The sequence below is a fragment of the Carcharodon carcharias genome (assembly GCF_017639515.1).
Source record: "Carcharodon carcharias isolate sCarCar2 chromosome 36 unlocalized genomic scaffold, sCarCar2.pri SUPER_36_unloc_1, whole genome shotgun sequence".
NCBI lineage: Eukaryota > Metazoa > Chordata > Chondrichthyes > Lamniformes > Lamnidae > Carcharodon > Carcharodon carcharias.
The window spans coordinates 4,079,281-4,095,807 of record NW_024470726.1 but is presented as its reverse complement, the minus strand read 5'-3'; the positions used below and the strand labels follow the sequence as shown (position 1 = coordinate 4,095,807).

Here is a 16,527-nt window from a genome sequence, read left to right as displayed (position 1 = left end):
TTTGTATCTCCAGATTCTAGTTCATATCTTTTTTTCTATAGTTTAACTTTAATTTTGTATCTTGTAGTGTTTGTCTAATTGGGGCATCTTGGTTTACACTTGCTTAACGTTAATTTACTTTACTGTTTTTGTTATTATTTTACAGTCATTTAATACCTCAGTTTGTCCCTCTCTCTCTCTCTTTCTCTCTTTTTCTCTCTTTCTCTTTGGTCTTTTTTTCTCTTTCTGTCTCTCCTTCTCTCTCTTCCCCTCTCTCCTTCTCTCTCTTCCCCTCTCTCTTTGTCTCTATCCCTTTCTTTTTTCTCTCTGTCTGTCTCTCTTTGTTTCTCTCTGTCTCTCTCTCTCTATCTCTCTCCCTTTGTCTCTCTCTCTCTCTGTCTCTCTCTGCCTCTCTCTCTATCTCTTTTTCTCTCTCTGCCTCTGTCTCTCTCTGTCTCTTTTTTCCTCTCTGTCTCTCTCTCTGTCTCTCTCCCTGTCTCTCTCTCTCTGTGTCTCTCAGTCTCTCTCTCTGCCCCTCTCTCTATCTCTTTTTTCTCTCTGTCTCTCTCTCTCTCTGCCCCTCGCTCTATGTTTCTCTCTGTCTGTCTCTCTCTCTCTGCCTCTCTCTCTCTGTGTCTCTGTCTCAGTCTCTCCCTTTGTCTGTATCTATATCTCTCTCCGCCTCTGTCTCTCTTTTTTCTCTCTCTGTCTCTCCTTTCTGTTTCCCTCTCTTTTTCTGTCTTTGCCTCATTCTCTCTCTCTCTCTGTCTCTATCCCTCTGTCTCTCTCTTTCTCTCACTCTTTCTCTCTCTCTCACTTTCTCTTTGTCTCTCCCTCTTTCTGCCTCCTTGCCCCTGTCTCTGCTCTTCCCCACTCCTCACCCTCAATCTCAGCCCCTCTCATTACCCCATGTTCAGATGATGTCAGCAGGAAGTTTGATGTAATTCTAGGCCATGTGACTATAAAAAACTCAGGGTCAGTGATTTCCTCAATGATTTGACGAAGGGAATATTAACCCCCCTGCTTTGTAGCCTGAACGCCAACCCCAGTGGAAAGTGTACATATGTAATAGGGACAGCAGCAGGTTCAACTGTGCTGCATCCTCATGTAGAATGGTTGACCAAATCTGAGGGAGTGTGGGATGTGGGATCTTTTACATCCACCTGAGAAGGCAGACGAGGCCCTAGGCTTAACGTCTCAACCTCCAACAGTGCGGCACTCCATCAGTACTGTCCTTCCGTAATGTCGGACGGTCAGTACTGAGGGAGTGCTGCACTGTCGAAGGGTCAGTACTGAGGGAGTGCCGCACTGTCGGAGGGTCAGTACTGAGGGAGTGCCGCACTGTCGGAGGGTCAGTACTGAGGGAGCGCCGCACTGTCGGAGGGTCAGTACTGAGGGAGCGCCGCACTGTCGGAGGGTCAGTACTGAGGGAGTGCCGCACTGTCGGAGGGTCAGTACTGAGGGAGCGCCGCACTGTCAGAGGGTCAGTACTGAGGGAGTGCCGCACTGTCAGAGGGTCAGTACTGAGGGAGCGCCGCACTGTCGGAGGGTCAGTACTGAGGGAGCGCCGCACTGTCGGAGGGTCAGTACTGAGGGAGTGCCGCACTGTCGGAGGGTCAGTACTGAGGGAGGGCCGCGCTGTCGGAAATGGCGCTAGAGAAATGCAGTGGGCGATGGGTCCCCCGACCCTGATTCTGTTTTAATTTCCAAAGCTGTCACCCTCAGATTTCGGATGTATCCCCGTGGGGGGAGGCAGCAGGATTAGGATCTGGTGTAAACTGGTAGTGGACCTGGCACAAGATCTCGTCAAGAGATCGTTCTCCTCAGAGCAGGGAAGGTTAAGGGGGAGATTGAATCGAGGCGTTCGGAAACAGGAAGGGGGTTTGGACAGAGTAAATAAGGAGAAATTGTTTCCACTGGGCAGGAGGGTCGGTAACCAGAGGGGACACAGATTGAAGAGAATCGGGGAAAGAACCAGAGGGGGAGATGAGGAGAGTTTGTTTTTATTTACACAGCGAGTTGTTGTGATCTGGAAGGCGCTGCCTGAAAGGGCGGTGGAAGCAGATTCAATAGGAACTTTCAAAAAGGGGGGGAATCGGATAAATAGTCGAAGGGGAAACATTTGCAGGGGGATGGGGGAAAGAGTGGGGGTTGGGGGAATGGGGCTAATTGGATAGATCTTTCAGAGAGACAGCACAGGCACGATAGGCTGAATGGTCTCCTCCTGGGCTGTCATATTCTACAGGTCCGTGGATTCTATTGACTGGTTTCCCTGTGTTTTCTTTCTTGCTTCCCAGACAGTCTCGGTTTTTGATGGATGTCGGGATGTCCAGCGATCCCAATGGAGCTCCGACGAGTGTCCAGGCACCGTTAGCGGGAACGGAGGTATTTGTACTTTCCAAAATCAACTGGAAAGCAGCTAACCCGAGTCTGCCCTTTGATCCCACCTTCTGCTGGGAGTGAACACTGTCAACCAGGGCCCAGTGGCTCCCTCACTGGGAGTGAACACTGTCAGTCACGGCCCAGTGGCTCCCTCACTGGGAATGAACACTGTCAGTCACGGCCCAGTGGCTCCCTCACTGGGAGTGAACACTGTCAGTCACGGCCCAGTGGCTCCCTCACTGGGAATGAACACTGTCAGTCACAGCCCAGTGGCTCCCTCACTGGGAGTGAACACTGTCAACCAGGGCCCAGTGGCTCCCTCACTGGGAGTGAACACTGTCAGTCACGGCCCAGTGGCTCCCTCACTGGGAATGAACACTGTCAGTCACATCCCAGTGGCTCCCTCACTGGGAGTGAACACTGTCAGTCGCGGCCCAGTGGCTCCCTCACTGGGAGTAAACACTGTCAGTCACAGCCCAGTGTCTTCCTCACTGGGAGTAAACACTGTCAGTCGCGGCCCAGTGGCTCCCTCACTGGGAGTGTACACTGTCAGTCACGGCCCAGTGGCTCCCTCACTGGGAGTGAACACTGTCAACCAGGGCCTAGTGGCTCCCTCACTGGGAGTGAACACTGTCAGTCACAGCCCAGTGTCTTCCTCACTGGGAGTGAACACTGTCAGTCACAGCCCAGTGTCTTCCTCACTGGGAGTGAACACTGTCAGTCACGGCCCAGTGGCTCCCTCACTGGGAGTGAACACTGTCAACCAGGGCCCAGTGGCTCCCTCTCTGGGAGTGAACACTGTCAGTCACGGCCCAGTGGCTCCCTCACTGGGAGTGAACACTGTCAGTCATGGCCCAGTGGCTCCCTCACTGGGAGTGAACACTGTCAGTCACAGCCCAGTGGCTCTCTCACTGGGAATGAACACTGTCAGTCACAGCCCAGTGGCTCCCTCACTGGGAGTGAACACTGTCAGTCACGGCCCAGTGGGTCCCTCACTCTCGCCTGAGTTAGAAGGTCAGGAGTTCGAGTCCCCAGTTAAGGCCGCCACTTCCAGTGCCATTACTGAATGGGTGCTGCACTGTCAGTGGGTCAGTACTGAGGGAGTGCCGCACTTTCGGAGGGTCAGTACTGAGGGAGTGCCGCACTGTCGGAGGGTCAGTACTGAGGTAGCTCCGCACTGTTGGAAGGTCAGTACTGAGGGAGTGCCGCACTGTCGGAGGGTCAGTACTGAAGGAGCACTGCATTTTCGGAGGGTCAGTACTGAGGGAGCGCCGCACTGTCGGCGGGTCAGTACTGAGGGAGTGCCGCACTGTCGGAGGTGCCGTCTTTCAGTTGAGACGTTAAACTGAGGTCCCCGTCTGCCTTGTGAGGTGGATGTAAGAGATCCCACGGCTGCTATTGGAAGATTTGACCCCAGTGCGAGGGAGGGAGGGAGGGTGGGAGTGTGCTATGTGTTCTGCAGGGAGGCCGGAGTTGGGGTGAGCTGTATCTGCCACTCAGTGACGCTGATGATCTCCTTGCAGGAATCGGCCGTGGGTGCCAGGTTGGATGGGATGGACCAAGGCTCCGAAATCACGGACCTCCCAGGTATGAACCTCAACCCGAGTGGCCTGGGGAACCCACAGGGACACAATTCACATCCCAGAGCCCCAGCTTCAGTCACCCCCCCCTCCCCGCCGTTTCTCGATGAAGTGTTGTTCTGCTTGGAGCAGAGGAAGGTAAAGGAGGAGTCTTAACTGAGGCGTTTGAAACTCAGGGAGGGGTTCTCGATCGAGTGATGGGTGTGGAAAATTATAATCCACCCCCCCCCCCCCCCCAACGCTCCACAGGACTTCACACTTCAGCACATCCCCCCACTGAGAAACCCCTCCTCCAGCCACCGACTAACTCCAGTCCCCCCACGGGCCTAGGCCGGTTATTCGACCGGGAGCACCGTGCTGCTCGTTGTCCCTCACTCACTCGCCCTCACCCTCGGGCCCACAGGCCTCGGTCTCCTGAGGCGCGGTCACTCTTGTCACGGTGGGAACACGGCAGCCAGTTTGCGCACAGCAAGATCCCATGAACAGCACTGTGACGACCCAGATCATCTGTTTTTTTTTAATATACCGATGTCGGTTGAGGGACAAATGTTGGAGCCAAAGGACACGGGGGAGATCTCCCCCACCACCACTCTGCCACCCCCCCAACACCACCCACGCCCTCCCACACCCCCCACACCCTCCCACTCTGCTCTTCTTCCAATAGCGGCTGTGCGATCTTTCTCATCCAACTGAGAGGGCAGGCAGGGGCCTCAGTTTTACATCTCGTCTGAAACACAGCACCTCTGGCACTGCTGCACTCGACACAAATAGACTGTCTGTTACCATTGGCAAATGCATTCAAACCCCCTCTACACTGTCCCCATCAAACACACCCAGGACAGGTACAGCACGGTGTTAGATACAGAGTAAAGCTCCCTCTACACCGTCCCCATCAAACATTCCCAGGACAGGTACAGCACGGGGTTATATACAGAGTAAAGCTCCCTCTACACTGTCCCCATCAAACACTCCCAGGACAGGTACAGCACGGGGTTAGATACAGAGTAAAGCTCCCTCTACACCGTCCCCATCAAACATTCCCAGGACAGGTACAGCACGGGGTTATATACAGAGTAAACCTCCCTCTACACTGTCCCCATCAAACACTCCCAGGACAGGTACAGCACGGGGTTAGATACAAAGTAAAGCTCCCTCTACACTGTCCCCATCAAACACTCCCAGGACAGGTACAGCACGGGGTTAGATACAGAGTAAAGCTCCCTCTACACTGTCCCCATCAAACACTCCCAGGACAGGTACAGCACTGGGTTAGATACAGAATAAAGCTCCCTCTACACCATTCCCATCAAACACTCCCAGGACAGGTACAGCATGGGGTTAGATACAGAGTAAAGCTCCCTCTACACTGTCCCCATCACACAGTCCCAGGACAGGTACAGCACAGGGTTAGATACAGAGTAAAGCTCCCTCTACACTGTCCCAATCAAACACTCCCAGGACAGGTACAGCACGGGGTTAGATACAAAGTAAAGCTCCCTCTACACTGTCCCCATCAAACACTCCCAGGACAGGTACAGCACGGGGTTAGATACAGAATAAAGCTCCCTCTACACTGTCCCAATCAAACACTCCCAGGACAGGTACAGCACGGGGTTAGATACAAAGTAAAGCTCCCTCTACAGTGTCCGCATCAAACACTCCCAGGACAGGTACAGCACTGGGTTAGATACAGAGTAAAGCTCCCTCTACACTGTCCCAATCAAACACTCCCAGGACAGGTACAGCACGGGGTTAGATACAAAGTAAAGCTCCCTCTACACTGTCCCCATCAAACACTCCCAGGACAGGTACAGCACGGGGTTAGATACAGAGTAAAGCTCCATCTACACTGTCCCCATCAAACACTCCCAGGACACTGGGAGGTCACCGCCTTCCTGAATTTAAGCTGTGAGATTTGGCTCAGAATGTTCCGGACTAACAGGGCCGTTCTCTTTCGCTCCCTTTGACAGAGGACCGGGACTCTCCTCCATCGCTGCGGGAACATCAGGAGGGACTGACTGTTGAAACGAGCCTCGTGGGCCCTGGGGAGACAGAGCCGGCCCAGCAGGTATCTACTGAGACCAGAATTCAGGCCGGTTGCAGCCTCGCACTGACAGGGGGAATCGTCGTGGTTTCAGTTCCATCAAGAGACTGTGGCAATATAGTCAGTGTAGGCCTCTTCCAGAATGAGGCTGGGGAAATATTAATGGAGAACCAGGGAATGACAGAGGAGTTGAATAAATACTTTGCATCAGTCTTCACGGTAGAAGACACTAATAGCATTCCAAAAATACTAAATAATCAAGGGGCAAAAGTTGGGGGAGGAAATAAATACAATAACTATCACTGGAGAAAAAGTACTAGGGGAACTAATGGGGCTAAAGGCTGATAAGTCCCCTGGACCTGACGGGTTGCATCCTAGGATATTAAAGGAAGTAGCTGCAGAGATAGTGGATGCACTGGTAGTAATCTTCCAAGAATCCTTAGATTCTGGAAAAGTCCCAGAGGGTTGGAGAACAGCCAATGTAACACCCTTATTCAAAAAGGGAGGGAGACAAAAAAACAGGTAACTATAGGCCACTTAGCTTAACATCTGTCACTGGGAAAATGTTAGAGTCTATTATAAAGAATGTAATAGCGGAGCATTTAGAAATGCATGATATAATCAAGCAGAACCAGCATAGCTTCATGAAGGGGAAATCATGCCTGACAAATTTATTAGAATTCTTTGAGGAGGTAACAAGCAGGATAGATAAAGGGGAACCAGTAGATGTAATATATTTGGATTTCCAAAAGGTGTTCGATATGGTGCTGCACATAAGGCTACTTAATAAGATAAGAGCCCATGGTGTTGGGGTAGTATATTAGCATGGATAGGGGATTGGCTAACTAATAGAAGACAGAGGGTTGGGATAAAGGGGGCATCTTCAGGATGTCAACCTGTAACTAGTGGAGTGCCACAGGGATCAGTGCTGGGACCACAATTATTTACAATATATATTAATGACTTGGATGAGGGAAGTGAATGTACTATCACCAAGTTTGTGGATGACACCAAAATAGTTGGGAAGGCAAGTGGTGAGGATGACACAAAGAGTCTACGGAGGGATAGACAGGTTAAGTGAGTGGGCAAAAACTTGACAGAAGGAATATAATGTTGGAAAATGTGAGGTTCTGCACTTTGGCAGGAAGAATAGAGGAGCTGAATATTATTTAAATGGAAAAAGACTGAAGAAAGCTGCAGCACAGAGGGATTTGGGGGTCCTCGTGCATGAATCACAAAAAGCTAACATACAGTTCAGTCGGTAATAGGGAAGGCAAATGGAATGTGGGCCTTTATTTCAAAGGGAATGGATTATAAAAATAGGGAAGTCTTGCTAAAACTATACAAGGCACTAGTTAGACCACACCTAGAATACTGTGAACAGTTTTGGCCCCCTTATCTAGGGAAAGATACACTGGCTTTGGAGGCAGTCCAGAGAAGGTTCACTAGGTTGATCTGGGTATGGAGGGGTTTTCTTATGAGGAGAGGTTAAGTAGGTTGGGCCTGTTCTCACTGGAGTTTAGAAGAATGAGAGGCGACCTTGTTGAAACATATAAGATTCTTAGGGGGCTTGACAGGGTAGATGCTGAAAGGTTGTTTCCCCTTGTGAGAGAGAGTCTAGGACCAGAGGGCAGAATCTCAGAGTAAGGAGGCACCCATTTAAGACAGAGATGAGGGGGAATCTCTTCTCTCAGAGGGTAGTGAATCTGTGGAATTCTTTACCGCAGAGGGCTGTAGAGGCTGGGTTGTTAAGTATATTCAAGGCTGAGATAGACAGATTTTTAATCAGTAAGGGAATCAAGGGTTATGGGGAAAAGGCAGGAAAGTGGAGTTGAAGATTATCAGATCAGCCATGATCTCATTGAATGGTGGAGCAGACTCGATGGGCTGAATGGCCTACTCCTGCTCCTACGTCTTATGGTCTTATGTGGCAATGGAGTGAAGGAGCGGACACGTCGAGAGCTTCTGTCTGAACTACAGGGCCGCCCTGTTGAAACTACTTAGCTCGGAGCTCAAGAACCCCAAGTCTCCTGAAAATAATTAATTTGGGAGAGTGCAGAAGGAGCTTTACTCTGTATCTAACCCCATACTGTATCTAACCCCGTACTGTATCTAACCCCGTACTGTACCTGCCCTGGGAGTGTTTGATGGGGACAGTGTAGAGGAATCTTTACTCTGTATCTAACCCCGAGCTGTACCTGTCCTGGGAGTGTTTGATGGGGACAGTGTAGAGGGAACTTTACTCTGTATCTAACCCCGTGCTGTACCAGCCCAGTGAGTGTTTGATGGGGACAGTGTAGAGGGAGCTTTACTCTGTATCTAACCCCGAGCTGTACCTGTCCTGGGAGTGTTTGATGGGGACAGTGTAGAGGGAGCTTTACTCTGTATCTAACCCAGTGCTGTACCTGTCCTGGGAGTGTTTGATGGGGACAGTGTAGAGGAATCTTTACTCTGTATCTAACCCCGAGCTGTACCTGTCCTGGGAGTGTTTGATGGGGACAGTGTAGAGGGAGACTTATGCTGTATCTAACCCCGTGGTTATATTTTTGACCTGAGGTTTCTTTTACAGGCCTCGACTCCTGAGGAAGTGAGTGGTGACCGTGGGTCAAGCTCCTCTGCAGCGGGTAGCGATGAGTCCCAAATCTGGGAAGAGCCCACGGAGGGCGGCGAGCAACCTGGTGACCAGCTCCCCCACACTCAGCCAGGTGGGTTACCTGCATGGCACCGCGCCCCAGGACATCCCCCTCGATGGACCCTCATGGCCCCCCTCCCTCTCTCTGTCAAGGGTTAGCAGAGCCTCCAGGCCCCTTGTGCCACCCTTTGCCCTGGAGCCATCAGCAGGTTAGGCTGGAGACTGGTACAACCCCCTCGCCCCACCCTGCCTCACTGTCCCAGAGCAGATCTCCAGCAGGAGCCAGCTCCAGAAATCTCTTCCGCTTGCGTCTGAGGCCCTGTACAGGTCGCGCAGACATGTCCACTTCCCACTGTTCGACACGGGGAGTCGGGGGAAGGGGGTGTGCGGCGGTGGTGGTGTGCAGAGATAAGTACAACTTGCATTTGTATAGCGCCCCGCACGCAGCAAAAGCTCCCAGCAGCGTCCTCAGACAGAATTTGACACAGAGACCCAGTAGGAGATAAGAGGGACAGGTGACCGAATCCTCGGTCAAGGAGGTCAGTGTTAAGGAAGAGAGAGAGAGAGAGATCTCCCCAGATCTTTTAATCGGTGCTCTACCTGTCCTGGGAATGTTTGTTGTGGACAGTGTAGAGTGAGCTTTACTCTGTATCTAACCCCGTGCTGTACCTGTCCTGGGAGTGTTTGATGGGGACAGTGTAGAGGGAGATTTACTCTGTATCTAACCCCGTGCTGTACCTGTCCTGGGAGTGTTTGATGGGGACAGTGTAGAGGGAGCTTTACTCTGTATCTAACCCAGTGCTGTACCTGTCCTGGGAGTGTTTGATGGGGACAGTGTAGAGGGAGCTTTACTCTGTATCTAACCCCGTGCTGTACCTGTCCTGGGAGTGTTTGATGGGGACAGTGTAGAGAGAGCTTTACTCTGTATCTAACCCCGTGCTGTACCTGTCCTGGGAGTGTTTGATGGGGGCGGTGTAGAGGGAGCTTTACTCTGTATCTAACCCCGTGCTGTACCTGTCCTGGGAGTAAATGATGGGGACAGTGTAGAGGGAGCTTTACTCTGCATCTAACCCCGTGCTGTACCTGTCCTGGGAGTGTTTGATGGGGATGGTATAGATAGATTTATTCAAGGGGTCAATTGATAGTATCAGCTCTGAGATGGATAGAATTTTGTTGGGTAATGGGATCAATGGTTATGGAACCTTCCTGGGGTGAAGATACAGATCAGCCATGAGTGGCAGTTCGAGCTGGAGGGGCTGAATAGCCTCCTTCTGCTCTGAATTCATGCCCTCCCCCATCTGTCGCAGTGCAAATATCTACCACACGAGGGCGGTGTGGCCTGTCATGACGCTCTGCAGTCCTGGAGGCAGCTAGCTATCGCCTCCATGTGGTGGGTGATGACATTGCAGAGGCATGACGATGCATGTTCCCACCTCTCTCTTGACTTAATTTTCCTCAGTTTTGCCATCTCTGTTGGACAATTCCGGGGATGAAAGCAGCCAGGGCTCCCATCCTCTTTGTCAACCACTCTTCCAACCCCAAAGTGGCCAACCCTTACAGTGATTGGCCAAAGCATTGCCCTGCCGGGTCAGTTGGGCTATTTGTTTTGGAGCGTGTGTGAGGAAGCTGATTTGCTGATTGGAATTTGTGGGGTTTCACCCCTCCCCTCATGCCGAGATCCTTTCTCTGACTGATCAGTGCCAACGAGCCGAGCATTACATTCTGGGATCACAAGGGCATCTCCACCTGTCTGGATGAGTGCGGCTGGGAATCCTGCTTGGAACTCACCCCCTGACTCCCCAGAGCCTGTCCACCATCTACAAGGCACAAGTCAGGAGTGTGATGGAATACTCTCACTTGCCTGGATGAGTGCAGCTCCCACAACACTCAAGAAGCTCAACACCATCCAGGACAAAGCAGCCCCGCTTGATCAGCACCCCATCCACAAACATTCACTCCCTCCACCACCGACGCACAGTAGCAGCAGTGTGTGTACCATCTACAAGATGCACTGCAGCAACTCACCAAGGCTCCTTCGATAGCACCTTTCAAACCCACGACCTCTACCATCTAGAAGGACAAGGGCAGCAGACACATGGGAACACCACCACCTGGAGGTTCCCCTCCGAGCCACACACCATCCTGACTTGGAAATATATCGGCCGTCCCTTCACTGTCGCTGGGTCCAAATCCTGGAACTCCCTCCCTAACAGCATGGTATAGATAGATTTATTCAAGGGGTCAATTGATAGTATCAGCTCTGAGATGGATAGAATTTTGTTGGGTAATGGGATCAATGGTTATGGAACCTTCCTGGGGTGAAGATACAGATCAGCCATGAGTGGCAGTTCGAGCTGGAGGGGCTGAATAGCCTCCTTCTGCTCTGAATTCATGCCCTCCCCCATCTGTCGCAGTGCAAATATCTACACCATAGGGACTGCAGCGGCTCAAGAAGGCAGCTCACCCCCACCACCTCCTCAAGGGGCAATTAGGGACGGGTAATAAATGCTGGGCCCAGCCAGTGATGCCCACATCCAAAGATGTGGAACAATGGCCCCAGTTCAATGTGTTTCAAACCCCCTCCCGATGCGATTAGCTCCTTCACACCTTGATTTATCTCAAACTCTTGACCATTAAGTGACTTGGCGGAGCTGAGGAGTTTGACTGGAGCTCGTATTTCGACATTGGACCGGAGGGGGCGGCCGGAGTTTTCCCTGAGGTCCAGGGGCCGATACTTTTCCCTCAAACAAGATCAGGTCTGGGTCATTCTCATGTTGCTGTTTTGGGATCCTGCTGTGCACAAATTGGCTGCCACAATCCCGACATTCACAAAAAGAGCTCCTTTGGGCTGTGAAGAGATTTGGAGCATCCTGAGGATGTGAAAGGCGTTAGAGAAATGCGAGTCACTTCTTGCTCTCTGTTACCTCCTCCTCCACCGTCTACTCTCTTTTCCCCCTGTGCGTGTCCTGCGCCCTATGTCCCAACCATCTAGTGTCTCGATGAAGTTCCAACTCTGAAGCTGAACTCCTATCTCTCTCTCTCGCTCTCTCTCCACATCTGGCGCTCCCCAGAGGGCTCTTGTTCAATACAGATTGAGAAGGCTCTGGAAGGTCATCCTGCTGGGCGAGGGAAGAGCTGGGGAGAGCGGCTGAGGGCAATGGTCAGCGCTGGCTTCTCTGCACCAGGTGCTTGCATGGTGCATGTGCTTGGAGTGCCGGGGCAGGGGTGGAGGGGAGGAGTGTGGGGGCATGAACCTACGATTCCTCCTGTGGCCAAATTGCCTGCGAACTGGAGACAGCCTGTACCTTTCGCGACCCAATAGACCCCTATGGGTGAACCCTAAGGGTACACCTCGCGGGTGCCTGTACGTCTGCCTGAGTCGTGTACAGATGTGGATTGAAGGGCTTTGGGCCTGGTCACATGGGCTCTGCGCTTCCCATGCCAACCGGTCAGGAGCAGGAGGAGGCCATTCAGCCCCTCGAGCCTGCTCCACCTTAACTCCAAATACCCGCCTTGGCTCCGTAACACTTAATCCCTTTGACCCAACAAAAATCTGTCCATCTCGGCTTTGCCGTTTCCAATTGAGCCCCCACTCCAGCCTTGACAGCTTGTTTTGTGTGGTGGGGGTGGGGAGAGAGTTCCAGATTCCCACTCCCCCCCTCTGTGTGTGTGTGTGTGAAGTGCTTCCTGACATCACCCCTGAACGGCCTGGCTCCCATTTTAAGGTTCTGCCCCCCTTGTTCTGGACTCTCTCCCCCACCCCCACCACCAGAGGAAATAGTTTCTCTCCATCGACCCAATCAAATCCTTTAATCATCTTAAACCCCCTCGATTCGATCACCCCTTCATCTCCCACCCTCGAGGGGGATACAAGCCGAGTCTGTCTCTGCCACTCAGAGTACTGGCTCCTTCCCCTCACGTTGCATCTCTGGGTGGATGTGGGTCAGCAGGTCCCGGGATTCTCCCCCCACCCCCCCCCGGTCACAGTGGGAGCAGGGGCTCCTGAGAGCTGCCAGGAATGTGTTGAATATTTCCCACAGCATGAGGCTGTTCAGCCCTTCACCACAGAGTGGTTAGGATTAGCTGTCCCCTGTAATAGTGGGGCGGAGAGGGCAGGATGGTGAAGGGCGCTGCTGGTACTCTGTGTTCTGGGCATGTTTTTTTGGAACTGAGTGAAAACAGCATTACTGGCTTTACTGATGTCTGAGAAATATTAGCAAACACTGCCTTACCTTCTCTCTGTGTCTCTGTGTCCCTCTGTGTCTGTCTTTCTATGTGTGTGCCACTCTCTGTGTGTCTCTCTCTCTGTCTGTGTGTGTCTCTCTGTGTCTGTGTGTCTCAACCTGTGTCTGTGTGTGTGTCTCTGTCTGTGTATGTCCCTCTGTGTCTGTGTGTCTTTCTATGTGTGTCTCTCTCTGTGTCTGTGTGTCCCTCTATGTCTGTGTGTCCCTCTATGTCTGTGTGTCCCTCTATGTCTGTGTGTCTCTCTGTGTCTATGTGTCTTTCTATGTGTGTCTTTCTATGTGTGTCTTTCTATGTGTGTTTCTCTATGTATGTCTCTCTAGGTATGTCTTTCTCTTTGTGTTTCTCCATCAGTGCCTGTGTGCCTCTGTCTGTGAGTCCCTCTGTCTGTGTGTGTGTCTCTCTGTGTCTGTATGTCTCTATATGTCTGTCTCTCTCTGCCTGTCTCTCTCTCTCTCTCTGCTTTTCTCTCTTCCTCTGCCTGTCTCTCTCTCTCTGCCTGTCTCTCTGTCTCTGCCTGTCTCTCTCTCTCTGCCTGTCTCTCTCTCTCTCTGCCTGTCTCTCTCTCTCTCTGCCTGTCTCTCTCTGTCTCTGTGTCTCTCCCTCTGCCCGTGCTGCACTGTAAAAGATGTAAAAGATCCCATGGCCGCTATTGGAAGACGAGTGGGGGCTGGATGGTGGGGTGGGGGTGGGGTGGGGGGTGGTGGTGTACTCGTGGGGAAAGGCTGCACCAGCTCCCCCGGTGTCCTGTGGCCCGACATTTACCCCTTGATCCACACCAGTGAAAACGGACGATCTGGGGGTCGTTTGTCAGGCGGCTGTTTGTGGGATCTTGCCGTGCGCCGATCGGCTGCCGCGGCGCCCGCGTTGCCACGGTGAGCGCGCTTCTGGGAGAGGGAGGGGCCTGTCGCCGGCCGTGAAACGCTTTCGGGACGGCAGTTGGTGGGGGGGGGGGGAGGCGCTTTTTTTTTGTAAAACCTTTTTGAACTTTGACCCGCAGTGGAGATGGACGTTGAGGAGATCGGGAGCGAGAGCCTCCAGGACGAGGTGACTGGACTCCGCAAGCGGCAGCTCCCAGAGACCCCGGCTGGCAAACCTGCGCCGAGGGTGCCGGTGGCTGTGACTGATGAGGATGACAGTGGCGGCATCACCCTGAATAAGTGCCTCCTGGTGGCCCTGCTCCTGGTGGGCGTCGGCTTTGGCATTTTTGGTAAGTGTCGTTCCATGGTTCAAGGGTCGCCGGCCATTGAGTGGCACCCACGCCAATCCAGGTCCCAGGGGCCACAGCTCCACTGGAGCATCCCACCGCCACAGTCGGGGTCGAGGGTCACAGTTCAGCAGGGGGAGGCCAGGGGTGAAGCCAGGGTCAAGGGTCACAGCTCCACTGAGGTCGTTCAACGTCAGTCCAGGGTGAAGGGCCGCAGGTCATTGAGCGCCAGCCATGCCAATCCAGGGTGGCAGCCCCATTGGAGCGGCCAATGTCAAACCAGGAACCAGGGTCAAAGGCCACAGGTCATTGAGATTGAACAATGTCGAACCAAGGTCAAGGGCCACAGGCTATTGAGATTGAGCAATGTCAGACCAGGGTCAAGGGTCACAGTTCAGAGAGGGAGAGGCCAACATCCACCTGGAGGAAACGACGTTTGGTGAAATTTTGGGATTTGTGCCGGAGACGGAGCTGAGATTCGCCATTAAAGGTTAAATAAAAGTTCCGGCCTCTCAGGAGGAGGCCCAGCTCGGGGTTACCCGAAGTTGCAGTTACCCCCGGCTGCTGGGCTTTCACCCCCACCTCGATCTTTTGGGAGGCGCTCGGGAGACGTGCCTGGGGGTGGGGGGGGGAGAATTTTACAGCCTTTCCTCCCACCGGCGAGGCCAATGGAGGACGGACCGGAGCGGAGGTTCCGCCCTCGGCATCTCTGGCGAGGCCGCCGTCAGTGGCTAAGTGGCCTCGGTAGAAATGACGTGACAGGGCTTGACGGAACTGAGCGCCTCGCTAGGCCCGGACCTGAGGGAGGTTGGGCGCCACAAGCACAGGCGCGAGGGACTGGGGTCACGTGTAGGCGCAGGACAGGTGAGGACAGTGGATTTCCTCCCTGAAAGGGGGCGCTAGTGAGCCAGATGGGCTAGATTTCTAACAACAGCCCAGTCAGCTTCGCGGCCCCTTTCACAGAGACCCCCCCCACCACCCCCCCCCATACACACCCACCCCACACACACACCCCCACACACACACCCACCCCACACACACACCCACCCCACACACACACCCCCACACACACACCCCCCCCACCACCCCCCCCCACACACACCCACCCCACACACACACCCCCACACACACACACCCCCCACACACACACCCACACACACACACCCCCACACACACACACCCCACACACACACACACCCCCCACACACACACCCCCCCACACACACACCCCACACACACACCCCAAACACACACACACACCCCCCACACACAAACCCCACACACACACACCCCCCACACACACCCACCCCACACACACACCCCCCACACACACCCACCCCACACACACACCCCCACACACACCCACCCCACACACACACCCCCCACACACACCCACCCCACACACACACCCCCCACACACACACAAACCCCACAGACACACACCCACACACACCCACCCCACACACACACCCCCACACACACCCACCCCACACACACCCCCCACACACACCCTCCCCACACACACACCCCCACACACACACAAACCCCACAGACACACACCCCACACACACACCCCCACACACACACCCCCCACACAAATACACACACAACCCACACACACACACACCCCACACACACACAAACCCCATACACACACATGCCCCACACACACACACACCCTGCACACACACACCCCACGCAAACACACCCCTCACACACATACCCCACACACACACACCCCACACACGCACCCCCACACACACCCCCACCCCACACACACACCCCCACACACACACCCACCCCACACACACACCCACCCCACACACACACCCCCACACACACACACCCCCCACACACCCCCCCCCACACACACCCACCCCACACACACACACCCACACACACAACCACCCCACACACACACCCCCACACACACACCCACCCCACACACACACCCCCACACACACACCCACCCCACACACACACCCCCACACACACACCCACCCCACACACACACCCACCCCACACACACACCCCCACACACACACACACCCCACACACACACCCACCCCACACACACACCCCCCACACCCACACACCCAACCCACACACACACCCCCACACACACACACCCCCCACACACAAACACCCCCCCACACAGACCACAAACACACACACCCCCCCCCACACACCCCCACACACACACACCCGCCACACACACACACACCCCACACACACACACCCACACACACACCCCCACACACACACCCCCCACACACACACACCCCCACACACACACCCCCACACACACACCCACCCACCCACACACACCCACACACACACACCCACACACACATCCAAACACACACACCCCCCACACACAGACACCCACCCACACACACCCACCCACACACACCCCCACACACACACCCACCCCACACACACACCCCCACACACACACCCC

The 16,527-nt window shown here is 53.8% G+C and overlaps 1 protein-coding gene across 5 annotated transcripts in view; it reads left to right on the top strand.

The window, feature by feature from the left end:
* LOC121274294 (pre-B-cell leukemia transcription factor-interacting protein 1-like) overlaps positions 1–16,527 on the top strand; it is a 54,883-nt gene that overhangs the window by 13,158 nt on the left and 25,198 nt on the right. For all 5 annotated transcript variants that reach the window (XM_041181525.1, XM_041181526.1, XM_041181523.1 and 2 more), the window contains 5 exons: positions 2,277–2,364; positions 3,885–3,948; positions 5,912–6,009; positions 8,555–8,690; positions 13,860–14,069. In XM_041181525.1, coding sequence (XP_041037459.1) covers positions 2,277–2,364; positions 3,885–3,948; positions 5,912–6,009; positions 8,555–8,690; positions 13,860–14,069 — 596 coding nt within the window. The remainder of the gene's footprint in view (positions 1–2,276; positions 2,365–3,884; positions 3,949–5,911; positions 6,010–8,554; positions 8,691–13,859; positions 14,070–16,527) is intronic.